Below are 23252 nucleotides of genomic sequence, written 5' to 3'. Positions count from 1 at the left end.
TGTCTCTCAACTCTTCTACACATAAATACCCCCAGCAACCTACCGCCCACCGCCATTATTCCAGCCATCCCCCCTCTCTCACTGACCCCCCTCTTACCCTCCTTACTGCACAAGTGACCTTTAGCCCAGAAAACGGTCTCTCCCTGGTGACCTACTGTCTCCCCCCCACCCCCCGCAGCTGTGCACACTCCCAGGACCCTCTCCCCACACGCGGGTGCACAGAGAAGTCTCTCACCAGAACGGAACTTGGAGCGAATGATTTGGGAGCGCTGGGAGGAAGCCGCCAGGGTCATGGCCAAGGCCGTGGTGGGGGCCTGGACTGGGAGGGGGTAGTGACAGAAGCAGGATCAATGAGGTCAGAGGCTGTCCCTGCAGGTGAACTTATAGGGAGAGGAGCTGAGGGAGGTTAGAACTGGGGGGTGGTCCTCTCTGGGACCTTAACAGCTGGTTCCTGGGAATGGAGGGGCTGGGGGGTGGGGTCTGGACTGGAGTCTAAAGAGCTGAGAGGTTGAGGGAGGGCCTAGGTTCCTGGGGCTCCTGGGTCTTTGGGAGGAGAAAGCTGGGGATTTAAAAGACTCCAGGGTCTGCGAGAGGAGGGGGCCAGGGAAGGAAAATGATCTGGTCACTCGTCATTCTTTAAAGGGTCTAGAATCAAAGATCCTTGCTCTAGAGGGGGAAAGGGGCTTGGCAGGTGTTGAAGGGTCCCTGTCACCTGCATCTCAGAAAGGTCTCCCCCCACCCTGCACCCTCTAAGGCTTCTCACCCACCAGATAGGTTCGTCGCAGCGGTGCTGTGTGGCCGCCCCGGGCTGGAGGCTGTCAGTTTCACACCCCCCTGCAGCCTGGGACCCCCTCCCCTTTCAGGGGCGTGCCCGCGGCGCCAGGCCTCAGGCCTGCCTGGGAGCAGAGAAGTTAGGGCTGGGGCGGGGCCTGGGCGGATCCCCGGGTTCCAGGCCCTGCTCCACTAGACCACGGGGCGGGGCGGGCTAGACGGACTGATGGAAGCAGGTGCCGCAGGGGGTTGCAGGGTGAGCTGCAGAGGCAGGTGGTCACGTCCCTGCCCGGGCCGGCAGGTGCCACCTGTCGCCTGCTCTTTTCCTGACGCAGCAGCCAGAGTCAGGGGAGTGAAAAGTTCACATTGGAAAGCCGGATTCCTGGGCTCAGGAGAGGATGGTGGGGAGGGAGCGGTTAGCCCCCCATACCCCAAATTCTGGGTGGGTGAGGCAGCATGGCAAGGTTGAGACAGAGTCCGGGAGGAATTTGGGGTGCGGGGTCTGGGGAACAGAGGTCTGAGATTCCTGGGGGAGAGAGGGTAACACAAACTAGGGACTGCTGGTTCGCAGGAGGGGGAGGGGGGACCTAGACATATGGATTTGAAGATGGACAGGGTGGGGTCCGGGATGCTGGGTTTGAGAAAGGACACCGGCGTATGACAGCAGGCACAAGATGGCATGAAACATAGCCAGGGAAAGGGCTGAATATGGGACAGAAGTCTAGGAGGGCGCTGGGGATCCGGACTCCCCAGTGTGTGTGTGTGTTGGGGGGGCTGGAATCTGAATATGGGGAATCCAAGGGGTTCCCAATGGCCAGGACGGAGGGCCTGGCATTTGGCACTGCAAAATGAGGGCTCTGATCTGAGCTGTGTGTGAGGCTCATTCGCCCCCAGGTCGGATTACCAGCAGGAGGGCATGCTGAGGCCATGACTATAAATATTCCCTTGGTCTCAGCAGGGGCCCAGCGCTCCAAGCAAGGGCTCGGAAAACCACCACTAGCGCCCAGAGCCTTAAAAAGCCAGGCATTGCCAATGACCACAGATACCTTTATTGCTTCTTTTGGCACCCACATTTCAAGCCCATTTCCCCACTGTCCCATCCTCGGCTACTCGACAATTCAAACGCCTAGACTTGCCACCCGGTGGGGGGAGAACTACAAGTCCCAGAAATCTTCGCGCCCAGGAGGGCTCCTGTGAGTGCAGAGCCGATGTCGGTTCAAGGTTCCCGCGCTCGTTTGTTATTGGTTGTCAAGGAGGCGTGGCCACGGGAAGTCCGTGGCGGTGATTGGCCGGCAGCTCCTGCTGCTCAAGGTCCCAGAGAAGTCGGCGGAGCCTGCATAGCTCTCGGTGCAGGGCGTCGTCTGTCACTGGACCCCCAAGACGCAGGCGTGAGCTGCCCAGGGGCAGAATGAGGGGAGGGTGGGAGGAGAAGCTTTCGAAGATGTCCCCTGTGAGTCCGAGAAGAAGGGGGTTAAATTCTGAAACCAGGCCTGAGGCAGCTTTGACGCGATGAACCAGGCTGCCTGCCACCCCGCCGGGAAGAAAAAAACGTCTACACCAGCAACTCCCCCAGCCGAGTATTCTAACAGGCGTCTCAGAGTCCGCCAGCATGACGGGAGTTGTAGCACGGACAAGGAAAGGTCACCGTTGTCAGGGAAACCAGCATGGCGTTAGGGTTCGGAGGTCTGCAAGGGAAGAATGGCTGGACTAGGAATTTAGTCTGAAGGATTCATGGGAATGGAAAGTATAGATCTGAATTAGGTGGAGATCCTGAAAAGGGTGTTAGGGTCTATACACATTCGTCCTGGGGAAGGAAGAGATAGGAATCCAGAATCCTGCATCAGGAGGGGGAGGGGGCAGGGAAATGGACTCCTAAGGGCCCAAGTAAAGAAGAAAGCTTGCGAACCAATCACAATGGTTGATGTGTCACACACCCACCCCTGTCCCAGGGTGAGGAACAACAAACATGGGTGAAGGGAGACAGCGGACGGTGTAAGATATGAAAATAATAATAATTTATCATTTATCCAGGGTTCACGAGGAAGGGAGGAAAAAGGAGGAGCTGATATCCAGGGCTCAAGTACAAAGAAAATGTTCTGAAAATGATGATGGCCAACATATGTACAAATGTGTTTGACACAATGGCTGTACGGATTGTGGTAACAACTATCAGAGCCCCCAATAAAATGGCATTCAAATTTTAAAAGAAAGCTGACAGCCCTCGAGTCCCAGTTGGTCCTCACCTGTATCCACAGCATCTCGCTCTGCAGGGGGTGGGTCCCAGGAAGGTGGTGGCCCACGCCCTGGACCCAGTTGGTAGTGACTGAGCAGGTGATGGAGCTGAGCAGGGGTCAAGGTGGGATGGTCAGTTCGTAGACTGCTCCATGAAGCCTGGGTGGGAAAGAAATCTAAGGTCATTATGGGGTGGCTAAGAAATCCTAAATGAAAGACCTCTATAAAGGGAATGGATGTAGAGGCGTAGACCTCTGCAGCCCCTTTTGGGGGGTGTGGGGCCTGGATGTCCCTGAAATAACAGTGAAGAATGCAGACTCAACAACTAAAAGGGGGGGGGAGAAAAAAATGATATGCTTCAGGTAAAATAAGGTACATGGAGTGGATGAGAGCACAGAAGAAACAAGATTGGCTCCTGGCTGATATCATGGAATGACGTCTACACTGGGATTCACTATTCTCCATGGGGCTCCCTTTGAATACCAGACTTCTTTGAAATGTTGAAAAGCCAGGCTGTTACTTTGAGGACTAAAGACCTGACCCAAGCCATGGTCTTTTCAATCACCTCTATGCATACAAATGTTGGACACTGAATAAGGAAGACTGAAAAAGGATTCATACATTTGAGGCATGGTGCTGGTGGAGAATATTCAAAGTACCATGGGCGGCAAAGGGATCAACAGATATGTCCTGGAACAAGTACAGTCAGATTGCTCCAGTCTCGCCTACTTTGGACATGTTCTCAGGAGAGACCAGTCCCTGGAAATGGCCATCATGCTTGACAATGGTTACAGCAATGGGTTCAATGTCTTGTTGCCATACATAGGGTTACCGAGAGTCTACATCGACCCGATGACGTCTGACAATAGCAGCCTACTGGGGGTTGGTTGTTCTGAAGATTCAAAAAGGACTTAGAATACCATTCTGTGCTTCACGAAGCCTTTGTACACCTTAATAAGAATAAGAAAATAAAATCAAGTTACCTATCCTAGTTGATCATCTTTCCCTCCTCTGAGAAGCTGCCTATAAGTAATGTACTTTGCAAGATTCCTTAAAGTTCAATGAAATATGCTAACCACAGTGACATGTAGTTCCCGTTCCATGAAGGCTTGAACTACCACAAACTTCCTGAGTCAGCATGGGTGAGGGAGGGGCTCTGGAACTGTATGTAATATGTCCCACAGGGAATCAGACTCGGCCAAGTACTGCTTGTGCTGGGCTTCCTTCTAGCTGCCAAATTTCCTGTCTAAGCTGGAGCTGGAGGTGATGTGGATGCGAAGGGTGGTTATACAGAAGATGGTTGGGGAATGAGATGTCAGGGGTCAGGTAGAGTTGACTGGGAGTCACCTTGAGCAGAGAGGTGCGGGGCACACAGAGCAAGTTCACAGCCATGGAGAGTTTCCGGAAGAATTCAGTGGCAATATCGCCAAGGCCAGCCCCCTGCAGCCAGTCCAGGACAAGATCCAGGTTGGTTCTGATCTGAACAGCTCGTGACCACTGATAAAAAGGCCGACCTTGACCTATTGGGGGAGGGTATAAGGAACATGGATGGTGGTGGGAAACTGAAACCCAGGAAGACAGTGTATGTGGGCAAACTCTCAACCTTCCAAAATCTGTGAGGTTGGGGCTGCCCTGGAGGGGGACCTTCACATTTGTAAGTTGGAGATAAGTTCCAGTCCCATTCTCCTAAGTAAAAGTCATTCCCCTCAATGCCCCCCCACCATAATAATGCCAAATTTAAGGTGGTGTTTGCAAACACAAGGTCCCTCACTGTACTCTTGAAGGTCAACTGCTTGAAATCTATCTGACTAAAGGTTATCTGCCATCAAAAGTACTCAGACCCTATTGTCTGTCCCACCCACAGTATGGCCGACTCCCTTCTGATATGGATCATAGATCGTTCCCTTGGAGAAGAGCTCAAAGACATCTAAGGTCAAGCCAACTCAGAGGATGACCAAGGTTAGGCGGCCATCTTGACTCTAGAGCCCGTCCATCTTGTTCCCTATATCCCTTCCCATCATGTGTATGCCTCTAGCGCCTCCCCTTCCTATTGCGTGTGTACACCCCAGCTCGTCCCCCTCCTGTTACCCATATGCCTCTAATACAATCCCCTACCTGTTACGTATGTGCTTACTGTGGCTTGCGTGCCTGAGATTAGATTAGCTCGTGAGAGAATCTCTTACGCTCTCTCTGTTCAGACCTGGTTTCTGAAGCCAAGGCAGAGGTGAGCACCCCAAGACTTTTGTCTGTCTCTTCTTAATTTCTTCCCTTCAATCACTCTCTCATTCTGGCTCCTGTCTCAAGCAGAAGAACTGAGCTTTTGCATGTCTTGTCTCATGCCTATTTCCCCCTCAACGACACAACAGTCCCCTTGGGCCCATTTGGTCATGGAGGCTGGTCCCCTAGAGACGGCACCCTCTCACCCTCCAAGCTCTCCTTCCCCATCTGCTCTTCCGAGTCCCTGGTGTATCTTGACATGGTTCTCCTGTCTCTGCTTCCCTGCGCTGTCCCAGCCCGACCCTCACCTCGTTCCATGAGCGAGTTGAGAAGGGACGCGTTGGAGAAGAAAAACAAGTAGCCAAAGGTCTGAGACACGAGGTCCGGGTGCAACTCGCACTGGCTGGTCAGTTCCAGAGCTGCCTGGAACACGCCCAGCGTTGGTTGCAGCCCTGGCGGCATGGCCCCGAGCTCAGCACCAGGTCCTGGCAACTCTGCTCCAGCTGAGAAAGGGTTACTGTCCAGGAGGGCAGGCAACGTTGAATACAGAGTCTGAGGAGACATAGAGACGAGACCAAATGATTGGACCACAACTCCTGAGAAGCTTCAGGGCAACAGCACATAGAGAGAACAGGCTTCTGGGAGTTGTAGTTCAGTCTATCTCCAGGGCTCAGGGGGTCCTGGCGTAAATCCCTACTTTCTAGGTGGGCTTCTAGCCCTGTGATGGTCTGATAGGCCTCAAGTCTTAAGGCTTTCCCAGGCATTTCCTGGGTATTTTAAAACTACTTCTGGTTGTGTAGAGGGCTCCGTCCTTCAACTCAAGGAGGACAAAGGATCCTGGACAAAGAGGCCCTCTTCAGTAAAAGAATTATTTATCCATGAATCCCAAATGGGAGAAGAATAGAGATCAGGAAGTGCGGCTGGGGTGGCAGCCAGCCAGGGGAAAGTGAGATCAGGCCAAGGACAGGAAATGAAGTCAGAGCCAGAGAAGAAAGAAAACCCCACTTGGCAAAGATGCACAGGAAGTGAAGCTGTGCAGGAAACCGGGGCTACAAGGGCCACTGAGAGACGGTCTGTTCCCAAAAGGTCCCCTTTAATTTCTGAGAGTCCCAAGAAGGAAGATGAGGGTCAAGGACGATGGTTCAGGATGGTGGTCAGGAGGTAGAGCAGGATGGGTCCTGTGACCAGAGAAAGGCCCATGTCTCAGAAGGGGTTATGGAGTGAATGAATAGCTCCCAAAACGAGGTCAGCCAACACAAGAAGAGCAAAGAGAGCCTTAGGGTAGTGAGTTTCAAGCTGGACTGCTAACCACAAGGTCACCAGTTTGAAACCACCAGCCATTCTAAGGGAAGAAGTTGAGGCTCTCTAATCTCCTAAGGAAAACCTTTCATTGAAATGGCTCGAGATGAAGCTGTCTACTCCTGTAAAGGTTTTTAGTCAAATGAGTTTTAGTTGAAATGACAGGAGGCATTTGATCAATATTTACAATGCATCAATGACTAGAGAGTGGATTGAGAAAATGGGAATTTAAGAAAGTGGTGCTAGTGCCCCCTCCGCTCCCCAGCAAGAGGTAATGATTGCAGAGATGGAAGGGGAAACCAGAAAGGCAGAAGTGCTGGAAGCTCAAACAGGAAGTGATGTCAGAACTGCCACCTGCAGGGATGACACCAGGAAGTGACATCATAGCAGCGGGAAGTATTCCGTGTGCAACGAGGAAGGGACCCGAGAGCAGCAGGATAACGTTGGGACCGGAAGTGATGTCGTGTCAGACAGGAAGTAAAGGGCAAGGCCCACCTTGGTGAGGTAGTAGACAGACTGCTGGAAGGTACACATGATGACCTCATCCAGGAGGGCCATGGCCTCATCACACAATTCCAAGTCATTGCAGAGTTGTGGGTCTGAGGGAGGACAGGGCTGGCAGTTAGAGGCAGAGAACTCAGGATTCGAAGGCAGGAACCCACACTCCCAGGGTAGAGGTGTTAACAGGAACCCTGGGTCCAGTCTCACCCTCCTGATCGGCCTCCTTCTCCATCTCTAGCACCTTCTCCTGCACAAAGCTCAGAAGCTCTGTGGTGTTGGCCATCCACAACATGAGCGGCCTCAGCTCCACAGACACAGCTTCGGGGGTCAGGGGCACCTCAGGGACCCCTTCAGGATGGCTGAGGAGGAACAAAAGGAACAGTGGTCCATGACCAATCCCCACTCCAGTCTCCAAACCCCAAGAGCTGAGTCTCAGTTGAAGAATAAGAGCAACCTCCACTTTACAGTTCAAACTCTGCGTCTTGCTGGTGAACAAAGTTTTGGACGATGACATCCATGAAGTAAACCCAGAATTGCGTGCAAATCCAGAACCCCGCCCCCTCGCCCCCATTCTCCAAGAATTTCTCTTACTTCTCTGGCTGACGGTCTCCAATTTCCTTAATCTTTTCCTAAGGAACAGGAAGAGCAGAATCAAGACCAAGTGGAGATGGGGGGAGGGGGAGGGGCGGGCCCGGAAGGATTTTTTTCCAGGTCTTTTTTTTTTGGCTCCTCACTCTTCCCACAAAATGGAACAACAGGATGGTCTCAAGCCTCTTTCTTACCCTTTAAAAGTAGAGTTTCTTCTTACCCCCCCAAGAAACGCTACACCTTCTCACTAGACCCTAACTAGACCACCTGGTACCTTTCCCCATCCACAGAATGGTTTCTCCTGGTCCCTGTCCACCTGTGGGTCTACTGAAATGGTCTCGCCCACTAATGCGCCCACCTGAAGAGCCATCGGGTCACTGAGTCACAACTGCCTCAAGGGCAGCGAGTTGCAAGGTGCAAGTGGAGAGCCAATGGGCTGCCAGTGTCCCGCCTCCCAATTGGTTCCTTCCAATCCCACGGCTCTCCCCCTTCCAACCTCGCAGAATGGTCTCATCCACTCCCTCTCCCCTATCTTCGAGCAAAGTGGGACAGTCCCCAACTCCCAGCATCCCGCGGGGCCGTCCCACGGCTTCTCTTCCCACCGCGCTAAGAAGCCAGGGCTGGACGTGGGGGGCAGAGGTGGGGGCGGGCCCTGGGGGCGCTCACCCAGACGGCCTCCTTGATGAGTCGGGCCAGGAGGCCCAGCAGGCGCGGCAGGTGGCCCAGCTCCAGCTCGCGAGCGGAATGCTGCACGCACAGTGCCAGCAGCGTGGCCGGCCCGAGAGGGGGCAGCTCCCCGGCGCCGGCGGCCGCGGCGCGCACGATCTCCCCCAGCAGCGCCTCCTCCTCGCGCGGCCGGAAGCGCAGCACGGGCTCGCGGCCGTCCAAGTAGGCGGCCAGCGCCTCGCCGCGCTCCTGCAGCCCGCGGCCGCACAGGCGGCACGAGAAGGCCCAGCCCGGGCCCGGCGGGGCGGCCCCGGGGCGGGCGGGCAGCCACGACGGCCTGGCGGGGCCCGAGCCCCCCGCGCGGGGGTCCTTGTACATGAACAGGAAATGCTCGCCCAGCCCTAGCAGGTCGCCGGGGTACAGCTCGGCCTCCCGCAGCAGGAGGCACCCGTTGTGGGTGACCGGGGCGCCTCGGGACGGGCGCACCATGGCCTGTGGCCCGGGGCCTGCGCGCACCGTGCAGTGACGCGGCAGGATGTCGGGGGCAGTGAGGAAGGTGTCCACGTACGGCGCCGGGGACCCGCCGCGGGCCGAGGAGGTCCCACCCCGGCCGAACACGTGCTGCTCTCGCGTCATCACGTATACCACGAAGTCCTGTAAGAAGAGGGGGTCAGCGAACTCACGTGACCTTTATGGGGAACCGTCTGCTTTCCAAAGGATCCTGCTCCCACAATTGACTCCCCACCTATGATTGAGCACCGCCAAGGGGGATCTTCTTGGACCCTGATGGACTCTACTGACGCCCACCTTCTGTGAGGGGACTTTTTGAAGCCACCCACTATCCATGCTGGACTGTGCTAGCATTCGTCCTAAAGACGAGATCCTTACTGGAAACGTCTTTGCTGCCATCCCACCAGTCCCTCCTTCAAAGCATCCCTGTAACCCCCACCCACGAAACCAGTGCTTCCAGCGGCATCTCCCTCATTCTGAAACGGGCTCCCTCGTCACTCCTCCCCTTCAAAGAACTGACCTTTCCCAAATGACCTTTCTTTAATGAACATCCCTATTACTCTACACGAGTGGTTCTCAACCTTCCTAATGCCACGTCACTTTAATACAGTTGCTCGTGTTGTGGTGACCCCCTGTCCAACCATAACGTTATTTTCGTTGTTACTTCAGAACTGTCATTTTGCTATTGTTATGAATCAGGCGACCCTCCTGTGAAAGGGTCGTTCGACCCCCAAAGGGGTCGCAACCCACAGGTTGAGTACCGCTGCTCTACGCTATCATGGGCTTGACTTCTAAGAAGATGCTTTTCCTAGAATGGATTAACCCACTATCTAACCCCAACGATGAAGCCTTCCAAGGTCATTCCCCCTTCCAATCAGGGTCTTTGTCAATATTTCCATTCCATTAAAATGATCACTCCCAACCCCCAACAAAGGTTTCCTCCATGATCTCCACCCTACTCACGGGGATCACTTTTCTACAACAGACTATGTTCCCATCGCACCGACGAACTCATTTCCAAAGGACTCTAACCACTGTCTGGTCCCCATTCCTAAAATACAGGCTTCCGAAGATACGCCCCACTTTCATCTATGAAGATTTCCATCTCAAGAAAGAACATCTCCAAGAACTAGGAAAGATTGTCTTCAGTGGGCTCTCCTAGGAACCCCATCTTAGAGACTTTTCCCCCTATAGTGGGGTGTCCCATTACAGCTGTCAAACGAAGAGATACATTCCAGAAGACACTATCTTTACGATGGATTTCCTCATCCACACTATATAACCTCTGCGCCCTTATCCATATGAGTTGGCTCCAAAGACCAAGTTGTTTTGTGAAAATCAGCATTATACGAAAATGGATGGACACATCAGATTATAAAACGGAGAATAATATCATTGCATAACTGCCAAATCACACGGTTACATAACGGCCAAGCACTAAGAGACAGGGCCCAGCCAAGTTGACACGTGACCACACCGTCATCTGACTCTTGCCTTCCACCTCAGTACTCCTGACTGCTGGACATATATGGACCTGTTCTCCACCTACATCTGAGAGAAAAGGCAGCCTGGTTCCCACAATCCCCATTCTCCACGGACTTCTCTCTATGACCCCCACTCTAGGAACGGACATTTTCAAAGAAGACCACTTTCTACACGGAATTCATTCAATCACCCTCTAGAAAAATAGATGTTTTCAATCTCACCACCTTCTTAAAGAAGATTCTGTCTTCATTTCTGCCACCAGGAAGGACATTAGCCAAAATACACAAGCCCCGTCTCTTGTTTCTTAGCCCAAGAAAAGATGCTTCCAGGGCACCTGCAGAGAACTCTCACATTGTAGCTATCCTATGACCCAAAGGGGTCGCGACCCATGGGTCGAGACCACTGCCCTATGCTATCCTTCCCACAAGGAATGGACATTTCCAAGGGAGCCATCCTACAAAGGAATTTCTCATGAACCCTACAAGGAATGGTTGTTTCCAATGCTTTCCCGTCTTCCGATTTGTTCAGCTTCTACAATCTTGTGTGCTGCCACAATTCATGCCAACTTCCTACAATTAGATCTCCCTATCGCTTTGCCCCAGCAAGGAGGAAAGACCTGCTCTGTTCCAACTTCTCCCCGTAGAGTGTATCCTGAGCCAGCTCCAGAACCAAGCTGCCTAAACTGATTGGATCCCTCTCTGAGAAGAAAAAGAACTGCCAATAAGCTCCACCACCTTCTAGAATGGACACTTCCCATTGGTCTTCCGCTCTATCTGGGAGCTTGGCTGTAGCATTGCTACCCCAAGATGGACGGCATTGGATGGCTCCTCTGATCACCAAAAATCAATAAGTAATTCCCCTAATACATTACTGTACTGTTCGTAATGTCTCATTCTTTCTCCCGCATTTGCCTTCACCTAACTGTATTTCCTCCTTATTTCTCCCTTAAGAAGTGGAAATTTCCAAGGAGCTCTCCTTTCTCCAGGGACTGATCTCTCACGCTGCCTTGATGAAGAGAATATTTCCCCCAGACTTTGAATGAAATGAACCACCTCTCTACCTTGGCCTTGAACCTTGCTGGGACCACGCCTCCCAGCGTACGACCTACGGAATTCTAGAAGTTGTCATTTGGTTGCCCTTCAATGGACAGAGGGATCCCCAAGGGTGGAAGGGCAAGTAGGGGAGTCAGTGCTTGCCTGGGCGTCCTGGTAGCCCTGGAGCAGTAGGAAGTAGGGGTGGTTGCTTGGGGCCTGAATGAGGCACTGGGTCAACTGGTCAAAGTCGCCTGGGTCTGTGGGTCCGATTTGGGCTTCGGCTGCCCCTGGCGCCATGCTAAGTGCCTGCTGCCTGCGCTCCTGCTGCCGCCGCCGGCGACCTTGCAGACTGAGCTCTGACACGCTGCGCCGCAGGGACAGGTTTTCTGAGCGCTCCTTGCCTCCGGGCCCAGCCGGGGTGCCTGATCCTGAACTTGGGCCTGGACTGGCCAGCGCCGCCCCGCCTGACGCGGCCCGCGAACGGTTCTTCTGAGGTCGCCACGAAGGGGCGCCCGTGCCTGGGGAGACAGATGGAGACTCGATTAGGCGGAGGCTAGAAAGAGGGAGAAAGGAGAGGGCCTTTAACCAGAGAAAAAGGTTTAACCCCAGAGAGGCGAGGCAGCCTCCCACAGTTAGGCTTTGTGCCTACGCTGGTCCCTGAACCCGGAACACACTGCCTACCTGACACCTCCCCTTCTAGCTCGGAAATGATCTCATTCTTTCACAAATGTGTATTGAGCATCTGCTCTAGGCTCACAGGTTGGCCGTTTGGAGCCACCAGGAGGTGGAGGGAAGAAAGATGTGGCCGGGTGCCGGGGTAAAGCTTTTTAGCCTTCGAAGGGCTATTAGGGCAGTTTGCTGCCCTATGGGGTCATAATGTTGAACTCGGTTCCTTGGCAATGGCTTTGGTGGTGTTGGCTCTGTCAAGTCCTGTGCGCAGGTTTGTGGTCTCGTGGACTCTTCTCTCTGTGATTCTGCTGAGATGAACCGGCACGGGAATGAGTGGAATTCAAGATCGAGTTCCAAGCTGGTCATTGAGTCATTAAAGTGCTCCAAGCCTCATCCCCGCCATTGAGTGGATTTTTAACTCATGCCGGGCCCAGGTGTTACAGGGCGGAACTGCCGCGTAGAGGTTTGGAGCCGCTCAACTTTAAGATTAGACATTGTGAGATTGTCAGATTGTGAGACACTTGTGTCTCGCACGATTGTGGGTATGGCCTCGGAGGAGCCCATAGTGTTTCCTTCTGTTGTACACGGGGGGTCGCTGTGAGTCAGCTGGCACTAGATGGCACCGGACAGCAAGAGCAATGATCGTTAAGAACTCCAACCACCACGCCTTTCTTTCGTGGTGCAGCTGGGTTTGAACCACTGAAACTGAGTGCAATTGGGCCACCTGGAACTTCCAGTCCATGGGAAACATTGGTACCACCCCCTGTTCCAAGTTCTTCACAGCATGACCTTCCTGGGCTGCTCCGTAAATACCATTCCTCTGGCCCCTTTCCTGCCCATGGGCTGCTTTCAAGACCCCCCAACACTCCAGTGGCAGGCAGACCAGGTTCTGCATCTGCAGAAAGGCACGCCCCCTTTGAGGCTCCACCCACTCAGACACATCAGGCTCCTCTCCTTCAGGCGAAGTTCACATGGACCCTACCCATCCTGCATCACCTCCACCTGCTACAGGGACCCAAAGCCCCGAGCTCTGAGCGCCCCCATGTCTGCTGGGTCCAATATCTCCATCTCTCATATTCCGTTCCACGGGCTCCGCCCCAGCATCACAGGCCCAACCCATTGGCTCAGCACACACCCCAAAAGGCATCTTTGCAGATGGCTCCTTGTCTATAATTCCTGCCTGTACACAGCACAGAAACCCGCTGCTGCCTACTGGTTTCTCCCATCCCACAGGCCCTGCCCTGCTCCTAAGAAAACCCCCCCACAGCCATGGAATGGCTTCTAACTCAGCGATCTTAGGGAGCAAGGTACAACTCCCCTTATAGCAGACAGCCTCATCTTACAGTTGGTGAGTTTGAACTGCCAACCTTCTGGTTAATAGACCAGTGTGTAACCCATGATGCCACCAGGGGTCCTTGCTCTACTGCTTAAGTCTACTTCTGTCTGAAATACCAACTCAATCCTTGTCCTGTTTAGAAGTCGCTCTGGGCCTCTTGACACTCCATCAACCAGATCATGGTTTGTGAGATACCTAAAGCCCTGTAATGGAGGTGGCTGGCTGGCTGGCCCCGTGGGGGAAGCTCTGGACTGCTAACCGCATGGTCAGCAGTTTGAACCTACTAGGCTCTCCCAGGGAGAAAGATGAGGCTGTCTACTCCCGTAAAGAAAACCCCCAAAGGGCAGCCCATCATGTTGTAAATCCTACTCAACCAACAAGCCCCACCCCATTAGCCTTCTGGACCCTAATTCATGCCCACCATCCGGTCAGACCGGTCTCCGGTCAGACAGGTCTCTTGGAAGGAAGGACCCTGTTCCTAGCCTGAAGTCCAGTCTTAAGGGCCCCATCTCGTACATTCGGATACGAGAGAACACCCCGCCTTGTGTGGCGGATCCTGCCTCCAGGCCTCCTTCTGGTGCCCAGAGCTGCTGTGAAGTGGACCACCGATTCGTCCCCAACCTGAGCGATGCTATGCACAACAGAGCGAAACACTGCACGGTCCTGCGCCATCCTCTCAACTGTTCCGATGCCTGAGTCCATTGTTGCCGCCACTGTGTCAATGCCTCTCCTTGAGGACCGTCTTCTTTTAAGCTGTCAGGATCTAGTCCCCAAATATCTGCCCATCTTTCCCTTCTCAAGTCCGGTTCTGTTCAGGGAACTCCCCAGCAAGCCCCTCCTTCATTCCCAGTCTTCCCGCCCAACCCATCCTTCCCAGTCCATCGACTCCATCCTCATCAGGCCCCATCCTCTCCTCCATCAGGCCCCGCTTCCTGCAGGAGGCTGCAGCTCTCCCCGCAGACCCTGTCCGCCCCGCCCTCATCAGGCCCCGCCCCTCCCTTCCTTCAAGCCCCGCCTTCTCCAGGAGGGTCTGCACTCTGCCCGCCCCGCCCTCATCAGGCCCCGCCCCTCCCTTCCTTCAAGCCCCGCCTTCTCCAGGAGGGTCAGCACTCTGCCCGCCCCGCCCTCATCAGGCCCCGCCCCTCCATCAAGCCCCGCCTTCTCCAGGAGGGTCAGCACTCTGCCCGCCCCGCCCCCCACCAGGCCCCGTCCGCTCACCGTCGCCGTCCGCCGCCCCGTAGGCCTCCAGCTCCAGGCGGCGCGCCTCCTCGCGGCCCCGCAGCTCGAAGCGCCGCGCCCAGCCGGGCCGCGCCCGCCACAGCTCCTGCACCAGCAGCGGGCGCTCGGCGTCGCCCAGGACGCGCAGGTGCTCCGCGCGCCACTCGCCGCCGCCGCCGGCCACCGGGCGGCCCAGCGCGTCGCAGAGCGCGAAGGCGTCGACGCAACTGCTCTCGCCCGGCCCGCCGCCGGGGCTGCCCGCCAGCCCGTAGCGCTCCAGCGCCTCGGCCACCAGCTCCCGCGCCGTGGAGCGCGCCGTGGCCAGCACGCTCTTGTAGTTGGCACCCGACGCCAACCCCGCTCCGAAGATCTTGAGGACGCCCGGGGGCGCCGTGGCGCGGGCGACCAGCGCGGGCTCCGGGGCCACGCCCGCCGCCAGCTCGGGCAGCTTCTTCTCGCTGGCCCAGCGCTGCGCGCCCCCCGGAGTGCCCGGGCCGCCCGCGCCGCTGGACCCCATGGCCCCGGTCCCCGAGCCCCGGAAGAGCTGCGAGATGCGCTTGGCGCGGCTTCCCGAGGCTCCCCCGGCTGCCTTGACCGCGCCCACTCGCCGCAGCTCCACGTGCGGCGGTGGCGGGGACAAGGGCTCGCTGCTGCGGCTCCCCGTGTCCGAAGATGAAGACCTGGGAGGCCACAGAGGGACGGATACACCAGAGAAAGATCCCCCGAAAGACACACGGCCAGATAGAGGGGCAGAGACCCAGAGAGAGAGGGGGACAGAAACCCAGAGAGAGAGGACAGAAACCCAGAGAGAGAGGATAGAAACCCAGGGGGGGGGGGGACAGAGACCCAGAGAGATAGGGGGACAGAGACCCAGAGAGAGAGGATAGACACCCAGAGAGGGGGGGGGACAGAGACCCAGAGAGATAGGGGGACAGAGACCCAGAGAGAGAGGATAGAAACCCAGAGGGGGGGGGGACAGAGACCCAGAGAGATAGGGGGACAGAGACCCAGAGAGAGAGGATAGACACCCAGAGAGGGGGGGGGACAGAGACCCAGAGAGATAGGGGGACAGAGACCCAGAGAGAGAGGATAGACACCCAGAGAGGGGGGGGGGACAGAGACCCAGAGAGATAGGGGGACAGAGACCCAGAGAGAGAGGATAGACACCCAGAGAGAGGGGGGGGGACAGAGACCCAGAGAGAGAGGATAGAAACCCAGAGAGAAAGGGGGGGACAGAGACCCAGAGAGAGAGGGGGACAGAGACCCAGAGAGAGAGGGGGACAGAGACCCAGAGAAAGGGGAGGACAGAGACCCAGAGAAAGAGAGAGAGAGAGAGAGAGAGGCAACAGAGACCCAGAGAGAGAGGGGGACACAGACCCCGAGGATTCAGAGGCCCCGGTGGTTGGAGATGGGGATGGACAGAGAAGATAGGCAATAAGAGAAAGATAACAAAATAAAACAAATAAATAAAAGGCGAAACTCACAACGGGAAATTCCAAGTGGTAGACCAGACCGGGAGGGGCGGAAGGAAGGTGAATCAAGCTCAGGCTGCCCGCATCTCCCCACCAAGAGGCGGCCACGGACCTACCCCATCTCCAGTCCCAGCACTTCCTACTGACCCTCCCCTGGATGCCTGTGGCCGGCTCTGTCTCCTCACCCGCCCAGTCAGGACAGGGACAGCAGCCCAGCCCTCAGAGGTCCCTGGCCTTCCCCGGGGCCACAGTGCCCAGACAGTGGACACTCACTTGACAGAGGCCGCGCTGGGCCAGCGCCTTCCCAGCTTAGCCAGCTGCTTCCGTGGGGAGTTGATCCACAGTCCCACTGGGAGATGGAGCTTGCCGAAGCGAGGGCTGCCGCCCTCTTTCCGCTCGCCAGATAACATGGCCCTAAAGGTGGGTGTGGACCCCGCTGCTCAAGCCCTGAGCCATGGGAATGGGGCAGCAGGCTGGGATCACTGGGAGGAGGGGGCGAGGGCCCAGAGTCCTCGTGGGGGAGGTGGGGGCTGAGGCACCGGGACTCAGGTTCGGATTCGGAGGGGGCTGGACTCCTGGGTCCCCGGGTCTTACCTCGCTGGGGGTCCCGGCAGCTCCCGGGAGCCCTAGCTCCGTGGCCTGGGCGTTTGCCACTGATCCCACTGCCGCGCTCCGGCCTTTGCCTCTGCCCTAGCTCCCAGCACTGGGTGGGGGACAGGAAAAGGCAAGAGGAAACTCGAGCAGGAAGAGCGGGGAGGGGGCGTCCTGTGAGGGGACCAGGCCTGGGGGAGGAGATCTGGGGAAAGCTGGCCCTGCCCCACCAAGGATTCTGGAAGGCCTTCCTCAATAGTTACCACCCCCTCCAGGTGTCCAGTTCCCCCTCCCTTCCTCCTTCACACAGGGGCCCCATCTTCGGGCCTCCTGCCCTCCCTGACACCCCCCACTTCCCACCCCACCCCCCTGGGCGAAGGAGTCAATCAGATACGCGGACAAGATAAATCTTTATTGTTTCTTTGAAGCTGTGGGTTTTTCCTTTGGAACCTGGAGCGGCCCGGGGTGTGTGTGCTGCGGCCCCCTCCTTGCCAAAACAGAACGGGGAGGGCTTTTAAGATTTCGGGTCCTTCTGGGGTCTAAAGAAAAAGATCCTGGGATAGCATGCAAATAGTGGGCGCAGGTTAGTAACATCACTCCCGCCCCGCCCCGCCCCCGCATAACATTATTCTAGCCAATACCCACGCCTCTCCCTCCCAAGCACCCTCCTCCGCCCCGTCCCATAGCCACTGCTAAGCTAAGTCTCACCCCATCCATCCAAGCCCCCATGCCAATTAAAGTCTCTGTTCCCCGGGGCTCTGAGCCTCTCCTGGAAAAGGTGCCTGGAAACCCCGCCCCTTATGCCAAGCACCGCCCCTTGGGTGGCTGCTCACAGGGCCCCAGTGCTGCAGGCCACCACCATTAGGCCCGGGAGCAGCAGCCAGATGAGTTCGATTTTCAGCATCTCGGCGGGATTCAGGGGTTCCTGGAGAGTCGTCGTCGGCTCTTGGAGAGTCGTCGTGAGTGTACCCGCGACCCCCTTCTCCGGAGCTGGCATGAGCTGTGGTTCTTCTTGCGTTCTTTTGGGCAAAACTGACAAGGGAAGGGGCTCGAGGTCCGTCTGCAAGGAGATCATCCAGCCGCTCCCGGAGGGGTGTCTTGCCCAGGTGAGGTCCCATGGCCTAAAGTCCCGTGCCGGGAATGGACCCCCTCCCATGGCGCTGAAGCCGACCTTTGACGTGGAAATAGATGATGGTGGCCGGGCTGTTGGTGACCGTGCCCAGTTCACAGCGGTAGTTGCCTGCATCCTTTGGGCCCACCATGGGCTTGGCCAGGATGGGCTGTTGGCTCTCGGTCAGTAGGTCCTCAGTCTCGTTGTCCCAAACCTACTAAACCCAAACTCACGGGGTCAGAAGCCTGGGAGGTTCCGGAGTTGGGGTGGGATGGGGGTTGGATGAAGTCTCCTGAATGGGACTTCAGGAGGTGGGGGGTGGGTGGGTGAGATGATCCTGGGCGAGGTCATGGGGTCGGGGAGGTCCCATACAGATCACGTAGATGGGCATAAGGCAGGTCGGGGGGTGGGGTGGGCATAGGCAGGTGGTGGGGGGGTGTAGGGTCTACACACGACAGTTGGACTTAGGATCCCCAAGATTGCAAGTGAGAGCCCCACCCTGTAAAATCTGTAATTAGTGAGGCCTTGCGAGGCGTGATGCCAATTCAGTTCGCAGTCCAGGATCATATCTTCCATCTCATGGACCTCGATTTGGCGCTCTGGGGATGGAGAGGAAACTGTAGGTTGTGCCGGGTCGGCCCTGGAGATCATGCTTCCCCCACCCCGTTCCATCTGGTCTGGGTCACTCCCGATCCTCCTAAGCCCAGGACTCACCCCCACAATCCCTGGACTTCCGGCAAGCGTGAACCTGCTTCTCGCAGGCCTTGCACCAGATCAGCGCCTGCAACATCAAACCTGAACCCGCAGGGAGTAGACTAGAAATTGCCTTCTACGATGCGGAGCTAAAGGGTGGGGCGGGGCCTAGGGGTGAGGCGGGGCCATGCTCCCAATCCTGGGAATGTCATCCCGGAGGGGCGGGGTCAGACCTCGCTCCGTAGGAAGTGAGAAGGCGGGAGGAGGTGGCAGAAAGGGTGGAAAACGCAAGAGGTGACCCCGCTCCCCTGGAAAACCTGGGGAGAAGGTACTAGAGACCCCGGAAACGATCCAAGGGAAAAATAAGCCCCTGAGACCCCCAAAGCAGGAGGGGGGTTGTTGATAGTGCGGGGACGGGGGCAGGGGAACTACCGGTCTGTTATCGGAACTCACCACATTTATTGGGACAATAAGCTGCAGTAAGGATAAAATAAAAGAAAGCGAATCAGATTTTGAAGTTAAAGAAGATGGGAGTGGAAGAGGAGGAGGAGGAGAAGCTTGGGGCTTGGATGGTTGAGTTTGGGAAATTCGGGGGGGGGGGGTGAGGGGTACTCCTGGGTCTCACACTCTTTGAGGAACTGCGCCGACTGGTCCAAGAAGCGCTTCTTTTGCCTTTCTATCATCCAGAAAAGCTCCTTGACCAAGACTTCTCCTGGGAAGAAGCAGAAGGGTTCAAAGTGGTCCCTCCTCTCCCACCCCCACCTCCCCCTACGCAGGAAGCTGGCCTGTCTTCCAAAGAGAATAGGACCTTCCCAGAAGGGGAAGGAAATTAAATGCCCGGGAGCCGTGGGAGCGCGATGGTTAAGTGCTGGGTGTTGACCAGAAGACTGGTGATCCCACCCACCCATAGTAGTTCAGAGAAAGACCAGTGGACCATAACATGCTCCCCACCCCCAGCTCCAAGCCCCAAGCTGGCAACCTCTAAAAACTTAGGGGGGCAGGTCTAACCGCCACAGGAAGCCCTAGGAGTTTTGAGCTGACTAGACACCATCTAAGGAACCCTGTTGGCATAGTAGTTTCACATTGGGCCGTCAGCCACAAGGTCAGCAGTTCAAAGCCACCAGCTGCTTCTTAGAAGATGTGGATTTTTCCTTCTGTAAAAAGTTACAGTGTCAGAAAACCCACAGGGCCAGTTCTGCCCTGTCTTACGGACTTGATGGCAGTGAGTATTTTTAAAAATAAGTTATTTTATTGAGGGTTCTTACAGCTCTTAAAACAATCCATACATCAATTGTATCAAGCACATTTGTACATATGTTGCCATCATCATTCCCAAAACATTTTCTTTCTGCCTGAGCCCTTGGTATCAGCTCCTTCCCTCTCCTTTTCCCTCACCGCATCCTCAAGGACCCTGGATTATTTATCAATTATTTTTATTTTCTTATTTTACATCATCCCCTGTTTCCCTTCACCCACATCCCTGGGGGGGATGTGTTTTAAATGGATCATTGCAATGGGTTTCCGCTTTCTCCCCCTCCCCCCATCTTCTCCAACCCCCTCATGGTATGGCTGTTCTCATTAATGGTCCTGAGGGGTTTATCTGTCTTGAATTCTGCGTCAGGAGCTCTTATCTGTACCGGTGTATCTGCTCCGGTCTAGCCAGGATTTTTGGTATATGAGACAATGTGCGTCAAAGGACAATAGGATTTTTCCAGGAGCTTTTTTGAAGACCCTCGTGCAAATCAGTACACGTGTGATTCATTCATTTCATCCTCAGCCATGGAGTGAAGGTGGCGCCGAGACTGTGGCGGCCCTTGTAGGGAAGGGGAAGAAGCCAAGTTCCTTGAGCAAGGTCACATGGCTAGAAGACAGTACAGCTGGGGTTTGAACCCACACACTGTGGCTCCCTGACTCCAGCCGCCCTGGCTCAGACCGCCACAGGAAGGATCGCCAGCCACCCCTTCCCTGGGTGATTCCAGGACCCAACCTTCCCCCTCCCCCAGCTACCTTTTACCCCACTGCTTGTGAGGTGTCCCAGATCCGACAGAAAACTCCAAGCTGCTTTGTGCAGGGTAGACTCATCTGCAGACGGAGATAGCCGTTAAAAAGCAAAGTCGGTACGTGGTGTGGAGTTGATTCCCATTTACAGCAAGCCCAGGGGGAGGTGTGAAACAGAATCATAGGGTTTCCTGAGCTATAATCTTACCGGAGCCAACTGCCACATCGTTCACCCAGAAAGCAGGTGCTGGGTTTGAATAGGCAACCTATTGGTTAGAGGCTGAATGCTTAATCGCTGCGCCAGCAGACCTCCTTGAGAAGTGGGATAGGATCCTACATTCCAGTATCTCTGTCTCGTTGACTTGCCTAGCCTTATCGTTGTTACTTCATACCAACCCGATGGACAACAGAACAAACTACCTGGCCCTGTGCCACCCTTCCCATCGATCTTGTGTCTGAGCCTAGGGTTGCAGCCACTGGGTCAATCCATCTCTTTGAGGGCCTGGTCTTAGAAACTACAATCCCCACAGGACTGCGGGGCTGGTAAGGGATTCGCCTTCCCAGTACCTTCTGGGAAGTTGTAGTTTTATGATGGAACTCTGCAGGGTAAGGGCTTCAGTAGCTGACAGTGTTTGGGCTCTGTCCATAAAGTTTTCCCAGGCTAATTCCTCAGAAGTGGACAGCTAATCCTTCACATAGTCTGTGCATAGTCTGGAAACTCTGCTGAAACCTATTTACTTTGGATGACCGCACTGACATTTGAAACACGGGTGGCATAATTTCTAGTATCAGTGCCACACAAAACCCACCACAGCAGACACACTGACAGACCAGTGGTGGCAGGTTAAGGGGAAGGGAACACAGTACTGCCTACCGCTTGGGGAACCTTAGGGTCGCTATGAGTCTGTTCACTCAATGGCAGTGCGTTTGAAAAACCTTCAGGAGCCCTGGTGGCGCTGAGCGGTTTGCTAACCACAAGGTCTTCAGTTCAAGCCTACCAGCTGCTCGCCAGGAGAAAGAGGAGGCTCTCTGTCCCCCTAAGGATTGCTATGTGTCACAACTGACTCCCAAGCTTTGCGTTTGGATTTAGGGAGCCGCTGAGAGTCTGTACCCCAACCTTGCCTCCTGTGGCACCTATGGAGACCCGTCTCACAGCCCCTTTCTCCCTTGGGCGCAGCAATCCTGGGCGCAGTCCCCTCCTTCCCGAACCCGTGCCCCATCCTGCCCTCACCAACGGCGCCCATATAGGTTTGATCGTCAATTGGGAGTTCCTGGAATTCCTGGACTGCGCTCTCTAGCCTTTTAATCACATCTTCCTGATCCTTGGGTGGCAAGTGTTGGGGTAGGTAAGAGTTTTCCAAATTCTTCAGCCCGTCCCCTACAGAGGGGTCACACAGGATACAGCCGCAAGCAGGAAGCAGGACACCGGCCAGCGTCACCATCATGAGGGGAAGCTGTGCTCTCATGGTGGGTGACCACGTGATGCGTGGAGACAGCCTCTCGCCCCGAACCTGGCCGAGAAAAGCTAAAGGGAAAGAAGCCAAAACCCATTTTAGGAGGTCCCCACGGAGCCCCATATCCAAGAGGATCCCCAAACTGTAGAACGGAGGATGTTCAATACCTTCTTAAATTCCAAAGTGGAGCACGTGATCGAATCATCGATCCATAAACCCTCCTCCCCTCAAACATAGGGTCCTTGTTGATGCCCAAGGGACCAGCCCTCAAAAGGAGGACCAGAACCCCATATCATGCACATCTCCTAACATGCACGCCCTGGACTCTCCCAGGCCTCCCTAAATTGGGTATCATCCTCAACCCCCTTTACCCCCCAGATTTCTCACGATGGACACAGTGTGCTGCTTGTTAGATGCTCCAGGTCGGATCCCCTGCGACAGAGAACTGTCCCCATTGAGGGTTCTTGTCTATTATCATTGCATCAGCAGATCTCCAGGTTTTTCTGCCTCAGAACTGGCTGGGTGGGTTCGAGTGTGGTCAGCAGTCAGAGCGCTTAACTGTTTGTCCCGCCGTGACTCTTTGGGTACAGCTGAAGTCCCCAAGGCCCCCAAACCTGTTGTACCTCTCGCCAAAAACTCAGTGTCCAAAGCAAATAAACCATCCACCATAGAACCTTAGAATGTTAACAGAATCCCTGACTCCCTCAAATCAGAGGCACCCTAGTCTCCCCAAACCTAGGGACCCTACACTCTGAAGCAAGACTTGAAATGACCGTTGAACCCCAGGGGGCCCCTGTCCACCCATTTCAAAGACTAAAGGGTTCCCCACAACTCGCAAGGCGCATCTTTCTCCTTAGGCAGTGAAAAACCCCAATACAAAACCGCAGCCTGACCTTGTACCCCCGTTATATTCGCCCACACTAGGGTCCGCGGAGGTGCCAAGTCCAGGTTCTAGGAACTTGTGAGAAGAATCCCCGTCACTGTCTATTATTTTCCCACGACTAAACTGAAGGACTTCCGGCCCGGGGTGAGGATTGGCTGCGTGACACCAGTCACGCTCTCTCTTAGGGGCGCCCGCAGTCACCAGTTTAGTTTCCCACGTGTGTGTACGTGTGTGGGGGGTGGGCTATGCCCTAATTCCCAGGCTTGTCCCTGGAGCTTCTCTTGGCTCCGCCCATATGCTCAACTCTGAACCTGATTGGACCACAACAAAGGTGGGTCCCACCTATCTCGCCATGACGTCACAGAGGCGATTGTCTTTTCAAACAAGAACTGCCCCATCATGGATCAAAGGAAAGCCCGTTTGCTCCTGCTTCCCGGGACCATGCTATTCCCCTTCCTGGCCCCTGTCGGGCTACCGCAACGTCCGGAGTGCCGGTTTCTAGCTTTAGGACTACGACTCCCAGG

The 23252-nt window shown here is 55.4% G+C and overlaps 2 protein-coding genes across 2 annotated transcripts; both read right to left on the bottom strand.

Moving 5' to 3' along the window:
- Positions 1–1813: 1813 nt before the first annotated feature.
- RASIP1 (Ras interacting protein 1) lies at positions 1814–16408 on the bottom strand. Its single transcript, XM_075536772.1, has 11 exons — positions 16272–16408; positions 14527–15206; positions 11466–11821; positions 8275–8928; positions 7612–7649; positions 7228–7379; positions 7015–7118; positions 5529–5772; positions 4351–4523; positions 3015–3162; positions 1814–2219 (listed from the first exon to the last, which is right to left on the bottom strand). Exons 1-11 carry the CDS (start codon positions 16406–16408, stop codon positions 2020–2022), a joined length of 2886 nt encoding a protein of 961 aa, XP_075392887.1. The 3' UTR covers positions 1814–2019.
- Positions 16409–17431: 1023 nt separating this feature from the next.
- On the bottom strand, positions 17432–22828 carry IZUMO1 (izumo sperm-oocyte fusion 1). Its single transcript, XM_075537308.1, has 8 exons — positions 22739–22828; positions 21623–21916; positions 20401–20475; positions 19019–19105; positions 18847–18867; positions 18415–18495; positions 18199–18299; positions 17432–17914 (listed from the first exon to the last, which is right to left on the bottom strand). The coding sequence occupies exons 2-8, from the start codon at positions 21855–21857 to the stop codon at positions 17711–17713; spliced, it is 804 nt and encodes a 267-aa protein (XP_075393423.1). The 5' UTR covers positions 21858–21916; positions 22739–22828; the 3' UTR covers positions 17432–17710.
- Between the last annotated feature and the right edge of the window lie 424 nt (positions 22829–23252).

The sequence above is a fragment of the Tenrec ecaudatus genome, chromosome 18 (assembly GCF_050624435.1).
Source record: "Tenrec ecaudatus isolate mTenEca1 chromosome 18, mTenEca1.hap1, whole genome shotgun sequence".
Classification (NCBI taxonomy): Eukaryota; Metazoa; Chordata; class Mammalia; order Afrosoricida; family Tenrecidae; genus Tenrec; species Tenrec ecaudatus.
Note: the sequence above shows the minus strand (reverse complement) of the source record. Positions and strands in the feature narration are given on the sequence as shown.